This window comes from Phaseolus vulgaris, chromosome 4, assembly GCF_000499845.2.
Source record: "Phaseolus vulgaris cultivar G19833 chromosome 4, P. vulgaris v2.0, whole genome shotgun sequence".
Classification (NCBI taxonomy): Eukaryota; Viridiplantae; Streptophyta; class Magnoliopsida; order Fabales; family Fabaceae; genus Phaseolus; species Phaseolus vulgaris.
In genome coordinates this window covers 24698382-24709511 of record NC_023756.2, presented here as the reverse complement: position 1 = coordinate 24709511, position 11130 = coordinate 24698382, and the positions used below count along the sequence as shown (strand labels likewise).

General features: G+C 36.5%; 1 protein-coding gene across 1 annotated transcript; it reads right to left on the bottom strand.

Moving 5' to 3' along the window:
• Window positions 1-9397: 9397 nt before the first annotated feature.
• Window positions 9398-10873, bottom strand: LOC137837477 (light-harvesting complex-like protein OHP2, chloroplastic). Its single transcript, XM_068646476.1, has 2 exons — window positions 10347-10873; window positions 9398-9655 (listed from the first exon to the last, which is right to left on the bottom strand). Exons 1-2 carry the CDS (start codon window positions 10781-10783, stop codon window positions 9541-9543), a joined length of 552 nt encoding a protein of 183 aa, XP_068502577.1. The 5' UTR covers window positions 10784-10873; the 3' UTR covers window positions 9398-9540.
• Between the last annotated feature and the right edge of the window lie 257 nt (window positions 10874-11130).

Here is an 11130-nt window from a genome sequence, read left to right as displayed (position 1 = left end):
ACAAAAACAATCGGTTCTTTATACCAGCAAATGACAAATAAAACTGAATTTAAAGAGTTAGAGATAGAGAGATTGTACACAGTTGTTTATACTGGTTCACTCCAAACCCAGAGCTACATCCAGTCTTCTCAGAAACCCTGAGGAAATCCACTAAGCAACCACACCTTGATCACTTACACAACAACCAAGAGAATGACCTTGAACACCTCAAGAAACACACTCTCCTTGGTCAACACACTTACACCAAGATTGCTGATCTTGATCCCCTCAAGAACACACACCCAATCTTAGCAAACACAGAAACGAAACTTGTCTTTACAAAGAGTACAAGGATTACACTTGTTACAGAAGATAATCTAAAATCAATACAAGCAGAATCCTATTCCACAACTTTGATCAATCACACACTCTCAGCAATCTCAGCTCTTTGAAAAACTCAAAAACTCTTAGTGAAAACTTGTCAAAGATTGATTGTCAAATCTGTTTTTCTGAATTTATTCAAAGATGTAGTTTGTTATCAAATCTTAACAAACTCTTAAATTGCATTAAAAGATTGGTCAAAGCATTTAATGACTGGAGCGTAAGCAGTTAAATCATTTAAAGCTCAGTTAAACAGAAAATAGTTTTTCTGTTATTGTCCCAAAACAAACAATCGGTTGTTTTGGTACTTAACAGTTCAACCATTTTAAAAACAGTTTTCAATCTTTTTCTCAAAACACCTAAGTACAAACAATCGGTTGTTTCGACAAAACAATCGGTTGTTTTAACTTAGTTTGAAAACATTTTACTTTCACAAAGATGGAAATGCTTATGCTTTAAATTTAATCAAAGGGTGGATTACAACATACAAACTTCCCCAGAACTAAGCTAAACCAACACAGCAACATCAAGCACAGTAGAGGCTTCAACATCCTTCAAAGGATTTGGATTCTTCAAAGCTTGAACACCACTTGGTTCAACACAGTGGGTGCACGAGCAAAACAACTAGGGTTTGTGTGTGTAAAACTGAAACTTGTGCTCCGTCTCAAACGTCTAAAGCCCCTTTTAAACGTCTAAAGCATTTAAGGCGTCTTAAAGCACATTTAAAGCATATAAAAACGTTCAACGCGTTTAAAACGTTTAAAGCATTTAAAGCATTTAAAGTGTTTTAAAACTTTCGAAACGTAAACTGAATCAATGCATACCTTAGCGAATTTTCAGGAAATCATTGATGTTGCAATGATTAATACCACGTGTTCTTCTGACTTGATCGCTATTCTCTGTGGAGAGCCTTACAGTGTCGTAACCCAACTTAGGGATAATCCATCGTGTAAGTCCTCCTTTCTCAAAGTGCATCTGACGCAAGGGGGTGACTTCCTAGGTGCCAACTCATGCGCCCCAACCTCTAGTCACTCGCCCTGGGAGCGTATCTACCTTTCTCTCGGACCATGCACGTGGTTCTCCCCTGGGCATGGCCCTCTCATGGGTCGTATCTGTCCCAGGGTTTCCCAGTGGTGGCGTGGGTACTTCACGAGTCAAGTTACCCCCTACTGGTACTAGATTTATGGCTTTGAAGCCACTTTTCTCTTCTCTTTATAACTGTTCTGAGGTACTGAGGCCTCTCGCGGTGTCGCCCCCTCTACGGTCTTTCCTACCCATGGGTATCGGGGGGTGACACCATCGATGCCTTAACTTGGCGACGCCTCAACTTGGCGAAGCCTACGCCTACTCTCGGCGACGCCTCATCTTGGCAACGCCTCATCCTGGCGACGCTTACACCTGGCGACGCCTTATCTTGGCGACGCCTTAAGCGGTAAACCTGTTGACTTTCTTCCATTGGGCCCCCCTGAGGGGTACCACCATACGTTGACTTTGGTCAACACCCGGGTACGGGACGGTACAGTTTTCAAAAAGCCCTCTTAAACAATTCAGCTCCCCTCTCATTTAAGGCCATATATTCTAACATTATGGACCACTATATTATATGAAAACTCAATATGGGGAAGATACTTATCCCAAGATTTGTGGTTCCCTTTCATGATTGACCTAAGCATAGTTGATAGAGATATATGTACAACCTCTGTTTGTCCATCCGAAACTATGGTTTTAGGTAGACCATGGAGTCTTAGCACTTCTCTAAAGAAGAGCTTAGAGATATTATTAGCATCATCCACTTTATGGTAGGGTATAAAATGAGTCATCTTGCTAAACCTATCCACTACCACAAAGATGGAACCAAAACCTCTTTGTGTCCTAGCAAGCCCTAAAATGAAATCCATGTTGTTGTCTTCCCATGGAGCACAAACAAAAGGTAAATGAGTGTAAATTCCTTGAGGCATTGTCTTAGACTTAGCTTTTAAACATGAAATGCATCTATGAGAATGTCTTTAAACTTCTTTTCTCATATAGGACCAAAAGAATTTTCCTTTTTAAAGCTCAAGAGTTTTATCAACTCTGAAATGTCCCATGAGACCTCCTTCATGTGACTCTTTAACAAGGAGTTTTCTATGTGTTCCTTGAGGTATACAAATTTTTGCTTCTTTAAATAAATACCCTCAGACATATAAAACCCTCCTTGTTCTTTATGCTTACAACTAGCAAAAGCGGGTGCAAAATATGGATCCTTTTCATAAATCTCAGGTATGTTTTCAAATCCAAGAATTTGGGCTCCAAGTTTAGAAAAGAGAACATGTCTCCGAGATAGAGCATATGCCATAATATTTGTATTGCCCTTCTTGTATTTGATAACATACGAAAATTATTTTAGAAATTTCATCATTTTGCATGTCTTTTGTTTAACTTATGTTGACCCTTCAAATATTTCAAAGACTCGTGATCAATATGAATAACAAATTCTTTTGAAACCAAATAGTGTTCCCAAGTCTGCAGGGCCTCACAAGTGCATAGAGCTCTTTATCATAGGTGGGGTAATTGAGGGCTGCACCATGTAATTTTTCACTAAAATATGCAATTGGGTGCCCACGCTGCAATAACATTGTGCCTATGCCTACTCCTGATGCATCACACTCTAGCTCAAAATGTTTTGAAAATTTTGGTAAAGGTAGAATGAATGCATTAGTGAGTTGAGTTTTCAACCTTTGAAAGGCTTGCTCATGTTTCTCTGTCCAATAGAATGAAGTATCTTTCTTCACCAAATCATAGAGTGGTCAGGCTAGACTTGAGACGTTGGGAACAAATCTTCTATAAAAGCTGGCTAAACCATGGAAGCTCATAACATCTCATACACTCTGTGGGGTTGGCCACTCTTGGATGGCTTTGGTTTTCTCGGGGTCAACATGAACCCCGTTTTTGTTAATTATAAACCTAAAAATAGTACACTATCAACACAGAAAATGCCTTTATCTACATTAGAAAACAAATTGTTATTCCTAAGGAATAACAAGACTTCCCTAAGATGACTTGGGTGAGACTCTAGACTCTGACTATACACTAAGATATTTTCAAAATAAACTGCTACATATTTACCTAAATCAATTTGATGTTTTATACCCCTAAAAGGTGGAAGTCCAACCGGTCATTCCTTATGGAATAATACATCATCAAATTCTTTTATAAGACTTTTGACTTTAGGAGGTAGAACACTAGATTATGAAAGTGTGGCAGTACATGTAAGTGCTCTTTTACAAAGAAGGAGGCCTATATTTTTTTAACTTCATTTTTTTTTTTACAATTTTCTTCTATTTGAATAACTTTGTGGGAAGGAGCATTCTTCTCCCATGCCTTAGCATTGTCCCTAAGGACTATCCTTTGATTTTTGATTTTTTTTTTCTCACTTTCTCTTTTCATTTTCATTTGTACTTGGTCCTCTACCACTTGTGAATGTGTTAAAGGATAAAGTACAAACTTTTTCTCCTTGTGGGTAGAAGTAATCTTATCAAATTGCCATGGTCTTCCCACATAAAGACTGACTTTTACCTGCTTATCTACATTTAAATCCCCATCTTCATTTAGCCATTGCAATTTATAAGGTTTTTGGATGGGGTATAACTTGTAGATCAAGCTTTTCAACCAACCTACTTCTACAACAATTGTCACAAGAGCCACTATCCACAGTGAGAGAACAAGTATTTTCTAAAATTTTACATTTTGTATGAAAGATGTTTTCTCTTTGTGTTTCATGCTTCATGCTAGGTTGATTGTTGAGGGTTCTTCCAATCATAAATAATTCCCCCTCCCAAGGATATGCCCCCTCACTCTTTTCTTTTTCCTCTCCCCCACTAGACTCATCTTCTTGGCTGCAATATTCATCTTTTTCGCTTAGGATCATAATTCTCATATTTGGACATTGAGATGCTATATGACATCTACCAAGACATTTGAAGCATTGTATATCTCTAGTGAAGGTGTGTGGAGTGGACACATATTTTCCTCTTTCTAGGTTTTTAGGAGTTTGTATCTTACATTTATCTTTAGAGAAAGCATCTTCCCTTTCTTTCTTAGACTCTTTCTTAGGATAGGAGTTAGAGTAAGAACTCTACTCGCAACTTGATCCTTTTCTCAAAATTTGTTGCTCGACTTTTATGCAAAATTGGATCAAGTCATTGGAGTTCTTATAGGGCAAGAATTCTTGATACAAACCACCTTGACAAGTAGATGACCAAGGACACAACAAACACTTCACAATTAGGTCATTCATCTCAACATACAAGACCAGGTCCCACCAAACCTCAAGAGAGCCTCAACAGAAGAAGAACCAGACGTAAACAAGAATATCATATGTTCTTCCTTTTATTATTTTCACAAGACAAGTTTATGTAAATAAATTTGGCTCACTTTGGGGGACTAAATAGAAGAATAAGCTAAAGTAGGATTCACTTAGCATAAATTAGGGTGTACTTAGCACAAATCGGGTTTGTGCCAAGCCCACCTTTCATGATAAGTGCACCTAAGTTTAGGGTTTTTTGACTTACCTTCTAGAAGGTTTCTCACAAATGACGCCCCTACCCCTCTCACTCTTGCTACCCAAGTCATTCTCTCCTATATAAAGGGTGTCTTTGCCTCATGTAATTTACACATTGAATTTTGAAATAGAAAAGAAACTCTATCAAAGTATTTAGTGAGCTGAGTCTCCTATTCTTGGGTCTTATCTTAAGTGCAGAACACCTCAAGTGGCGACTCTTCACCACTCATCTTGGAGTAGCCCATCCTCCAAGTGGCGTGATTCATTAGCCCCCTCCATAAACTTTCTCTAACTCTCATCTTTTCTTTTTTTTGTTCCATTGCTCCATTTCCATTCCTTTTCTTCTTTCCTTATTCGGTTTCTATCTTGTGTCATTTCCATTTAAATGAGTCTTTAAATCCATTTTTCTTATTTTGTTTTGTGAAGTGGTAAAACAAGTATAATTTGTTTGAGTGGTAGTTGATTTAGTTCTAAACAAAGAATTCAAGTGATCATATGAATTGAATCCCAATCATTTGCGAAAATTGAAAATGAATTAAAAATAGCCATATAAAGAATGTGGACATTTTAAATCCATGAAAACAAAAACCAAGACAAAAAATAATTTGAATTCAATCCACTAAGTAAAGAAGTTTAAACAAATACAACTCAAAGAAAATACAATGAAATTTAGGTTAACAATTTTATGCACTAAAATTTGAATTCCTCACTCCAAAATTGTTGCTCCTTTTTTGCTTTTTAATTTTATAACTTTTGAGGTTTCTGCCCCTTTGATTTGTCTCTTTAGGATATTCAACCTAAGGTATTTGGTTTTACCTCTTTAGTGTTTTAGCTTGAACACAAAATTTTCAACTCCACAACTAACCAAAGCAATTAGGTCACTTCCACACTAGAGAGCTTAAACAATTTAAAAGCAACAAAATCTCAATTTAAAAATAAGGACTACTGTAAATGGAGTTTATCATAGACATGGTTTCAAAGATTAAACAAGAAATTGACAAGCAAAAAATTAAAAGTTCAGAAGAAAGGATAAAACGCAAATGGAATCCTAAAGAAAGGAACTAGAATAGATGAAGAAAACAAAAATTACACTACAACTTTTTTTTATGCAAACATTTTCTTAACTTGCCGAATTTATGATGAACAGAATAAATATTGGCGTTGGGAATTCACATAAACAATGTGCCAAATAATTGCAATAAAATTTTCAATTTTGCTGCTCAATTCAAATTTTCCAAAGTTATATTTTTTTACACTCTGTCCGTTTTTCATTTGCCATTTCTTTTTCTATTTTGAATTTTTGATGTACTTCTTTTTTAAACTTTTCTTAGCACATCAAGGTACTCAAATCCAAAATTTCATAATTTTTCAACAACACACCGAATTGTAATAATCTTTTTTCGTTAGCACAAAAATTAGAAAAATAGAGGAAACCTAATTTGGAGTTAAAAACAAAACTAAAAACTCAAAATCACAATAGAATTTAGTGAAATGGAACTTGTATGGAACTAACAACAAATATGAACTCAAATCTAGAAAAAATTAAAATGCACCAAAGCTTAAATTCATAATATAAATTAGACTCAAATTAAAAATAAGCAACCAAATAAAAATCAATAGGCACCACACGGAATTGATGACATTGTAGGAAACACTTGACTAGACATTACGTGAACTTGAATTCAAAATCAAAATGACTCAAATAAAATTGAAATGAACTACTTAAAATTGCAAGAACACTCAAACAAAATGAAAAAAAACATATGCTTAACTCAATTTAGAACCTATAAAAGCATGAAATGGACGGTTCAAGAATTGAAGTGAATTGAACCGATTAAAATTGGCACAAACATCATAAAATTACTAGAAAATTGAAATTTAAACACAAGACAATCAAGAACAAAATATGAAAAACACGGAAATGAAGAACAACACAAAATAAAAGAAAAGGCACTTAGCTCTTGAAGAACCAAAGCTCTATATACCAAATGATAGGTGCCTTCATCTTTGCTTGAATTTTTGGAGGAACTTGGCAGAAGCTAATGGAGGTAATGGATCAAAGAGAGCTTCAACAAAACTATGGTTTCCTTGTAGGTGTATGAAAAGTAGGGAGAGTGATTGGTTGGGCCATATCACTTGAAGAAATGAAGAAGAAGACCAAAGGTGTCTATCCTAGAGAGGTTTAGACAAGAGAGTGATTAGGCTAACAATTTGGAAGCATAACACTTATAAAATTGATCTTATAAAACTTGAACCAAGCACCTCATTATATAGTATATATGGTCACCTCATTATATGCTATTAGGTTTTGAAATAGGCATCAAATTAGAGTCACATGGCAAACATGATCAAGTGTGTTCCATGTGACCTAATTAACTCTAAATGACAAACCTAGGGTAAATGTGGGCTATAATTAAGTTCTAATTATACCCTGTGTAGGTTTTTAGATCCATAATCCTAACCCTAATTCACTTAAGAAAAATTACAATTAAAATTCCTACTCTACTTTTAAGCAAAAATAAATTCTACTCTAGAAAATTTTACACTAGGTTATAGCATTTTTGAACATATATAAAAGGGTGTCTCTGTCATCAGCAGCAGAGTCTCAATCCTCTTTTATCCTCCTTGTGAGATCTGGTGATTGGTCCTAAGTTGGGGTCTCTGCCATCAAATGCCATGGTGTGTTAGCATGAACGCCAAGAACTTACCCCCTTCGACCCATAATGCACACTTTTCGAGCTCGCCATCTTGTTAGTAGAGTGTTCGCCATTTTGCAATGGGACAAAATGTTGGTCCTCTCCCGGTTCTATCCGAACATCATTCATTTTTGGGTCTAGGTTGACGAGAGCACCATATGCTCTTTCTTATGAGCCCTAGGCTTTCGCGACCATTCTCTCCAAGGTTCTCGTGAGTGTTCTTTCAAAGGCTCTTGGGAGCACTCCCTATTAGTAGGTTCTACCCTTAGGCTAGAAACATTCTTGTGCCACCTTCTGATCTACATGTATTGTGACAATATCATCGAATGCGGACGAAAACTTCATGGTGAGGTGAGGAGTTGACACTATTGCCCGAAGGACATTGAGAGAAGGCCTCCCTAGTAAGATATTGTAGGAGGTATTAGCTTTAACTATCAAATATCTTATCTTGATGGCTCGACAAAGATGTTTTCCTTCACTAAACATGGTGTACAAGTCTATGTACCCCCGAGTGTCTACCTGTTCTCTAGCTAAACCAACAATCCGGTCATCACATGGTTGATTCTACATGTATTCCTTTAACTATCAAATATCTTATCTTGATGGCTCGACAAAGATGTTTTCCTTCACTAAACATGGTGTACAAGTCTATGTACCCCCGAGTGTCTACCCGTTCTCTAGCTAAACCAACAATCCGGTCATCACATGGTTGATAGAAACATTCTTGTGCCACCTTCTAATCTACATGTATTGTGACAATATCATCGAATGCGGACGAAAACTTCATGGTGAGGTGAGGAGTTGACACTATTTCCCGAAGGACATTGAGAGAAGGCCTCCCTAGTAAGATATTGTAGGAGGTATTAGCTTTAACTATCAAATATCTTATCTTGATGGCTCGACAAAGATGTTTTCCTTCACTAAACATACCCCCGAGTGTCTACCCGTTCTCTAGCTAAACCAACAATCCGGTCATCACATGGTTGATTCTCAGTCTTCAGGATCCTCATCTTTTAAAACATCTTTCAGTAAAGGATATCTACTGAATTTCCTTGGTCAACAAGGGTTTCATGATTGAAAAATTATCAATGTCCACGCTGATGACCATAGGATCGTCCTGTGTCGGGTCAATGACCTTAAAGTCATCATATGTGAAAATTATTGTGGGCATCCTTGGTCGAGCAGTAGCCGAAGCCAAGGTTATATATTGCAGAACCCGAATATATTTTTTCGAGGTCGAAGCCAACGGAGCACCAAGTTATCAGATGTGTAAAGGCTCATTTGTATAGTGTAGACGTCAACATGCTCGTCTAAATCCGTCGTCCAATCGTATCGGTCAATGTTTAATCCTTTCCAAGTGAAGGGAAGTTGCACCCCATGATGTAGTTGGTAAAGGGATGTCTCTGGACTCTCCCTGTATGTTGATTGTATGTATCGACTAGTTGAGTCTTCATTCAGCATGAGTTTCCTGTGGATATGTTGATAAGGACGATTCTATCCGCAAGTTCGACGATTTTTCTTCTTGTTATGTGCTTCTTATTAATTTTATTCATTCTTTACTGATAAAAAAATGTAAATGTTTCACAAGATCAACGTACATAACTCCATAATATCAGTTGTGACAATGACAAGTCATTAGAAATTATCCAACTTTCAAACTAACTGCTGATATTTAGACATATTTTCAATAGAGGTTTCAAGATGGTAAAACAGACTACCTTTTTCAAGCTATTCCTTAAGAGAATAGCTCCAATGTCATGCAATGCTCTTTAAATTTTCAATCTCTAAGGAGTCCATATAATGATAAAGGAAGGAACATCACATTCTTGAGAGTTCATCAATATGAAGAGAAAGCTTGTTTGGTATAAATGAATTACAAAACAAATTACTTTACACCAGGAACATGAACAAGAAAGTATTGACAGTATTTTTATATTGAGGTATTCATTCCAAATCTACTATCCCAAAATTCGATAGAAGGATCTTTATTTGATCAACAAAGTCTGAGCCTGTTGCATACTCTGTAAGTAACCCTACAGCAAAACCAAACATTGCCCATCTGTACAAATGAAATTTCTGATTAGTAAGTCAAAATACAGCAGAATTTGCATAACAATGCTCATACAATTTAAGTGTGACAGGTATTCAATAAATAGGATGAAAGACGCTGAGAAGATGCTTTAAATCTAAGCTACTGAGATTTCAACTAATCATGAATGCAGACAAGTTAATTGCATCTATTTGTTTTCACCTTGATACAAAGAAGCTACTATAGTTCATAAAACTTCATGTTTCCAATAAATTGTGATAGGAATCTTTCACAATGTTGTTCAACATAACTTCATCTTACCAATTGTGAACTCTTCAAATAGCCATTTAAAAAAAAATCAGTAATGACAAAGTAGTACATTTCAGCATCTGAAAATGTAAGTGTTACTGTATCCATTGCAAACAACTGTGAAGCTTTTGCAGAACAATAAATACCCTTAATTACGCCAATTGGGTATCCTCAAAACTCCTAATTTTAGGCAATTAAATTAGGCCAAGATAAAAAAGAAAGAAAAGATTTGTTTTGCAAACCCCCTTGGAGTTGAGGAACACAAGAACACAAGTTAATAAAAAAGGAAGCAATCAACGAAGTAGCTGGTAATAATTAACCAATTGTGCCAAGATAAAGAAAATGCAATTAACATAAACCCCACATATAGAATGGAACCAATTTTTTTCTGTGGCAATCGGAGAACTTTTACCTTCCATTGCTAATCTCATTTTTCCCTATGAAACCAAAGAAAGGACCCTGATTTGCTTCTTCAAGCTTCTTCTGTTTGAAATATTCCTTCAACTCCTTAGCCTTTTGCCTCTGAAACTCTAATGTAATGACATTCTTATCATCCCCAACAACAACAGTAGCTGGCTTCTGTGGGGAAGGCACCACTGAAGGGGATGATGGTGGAGTCTGAGAAGGAAGTGTTGGCTTCTGGAGCTGAGGGACACTTGATGATGGTTCTCTTATTTGGGGTGCCACTGGCCTTCTCACAGGCCCTTCAGCCTGAGAGTTCCTTATAGTGACACTGTGAGGCTTGGAAGAAGAGAACCTCAAAGAATAGGATGAAGTTGATGAAGTGCAAGATGGTGAAGAGGAACAAGTTGGGATTTTGATGCATGGTATTGAGGATGCCATAGACATTTTTTCTTTATTTTTGTTTTTTCTTTCTCCTGATGCTAACTAACTGTGCTCAGATTTTTATTTTATTTGATTCTGCTTTACCCTTTTTCTTCTATTGGCTTGTACTTTGTGGTATCTTATCAGAATCAGAGAACATGTGTGGATAAGGTGTGACCAAGTTTCCACCAGAAAGTGGCTCAAAGTCAGTGGAGTTGTAAGTGTCTTAACCACTGAAAGCTGACCAAGAATGTTGTTTTTACTTCATCAGGGTCAGTGGCCTGCTATCATCAACCACTGAATTTTGTCTGATTTTGGTGTAAGAAAACACAAGGATAATAGAGACTTCCCTTTCTAAGAATATGCTACCA

What these genes read in the sequence shown, in the direction of transcription:
- LOC137837477 (XM_068646476.1), bottom strand. Translation starts at nt 10,783, where the DNA reads ATGTCTATGGCATCCTCAATACCATGCATCAAAATCCCAACTTGTTCC. An exon ending in AATGAGATTAGCAATGGAAG is followed by an intron (nt 9,656 to 10,346) that starts GTAAAAGTTCTC and finishes TCATTTGTACAG; the next exon opens with ATGGGCAATGTTTGGTTTTG.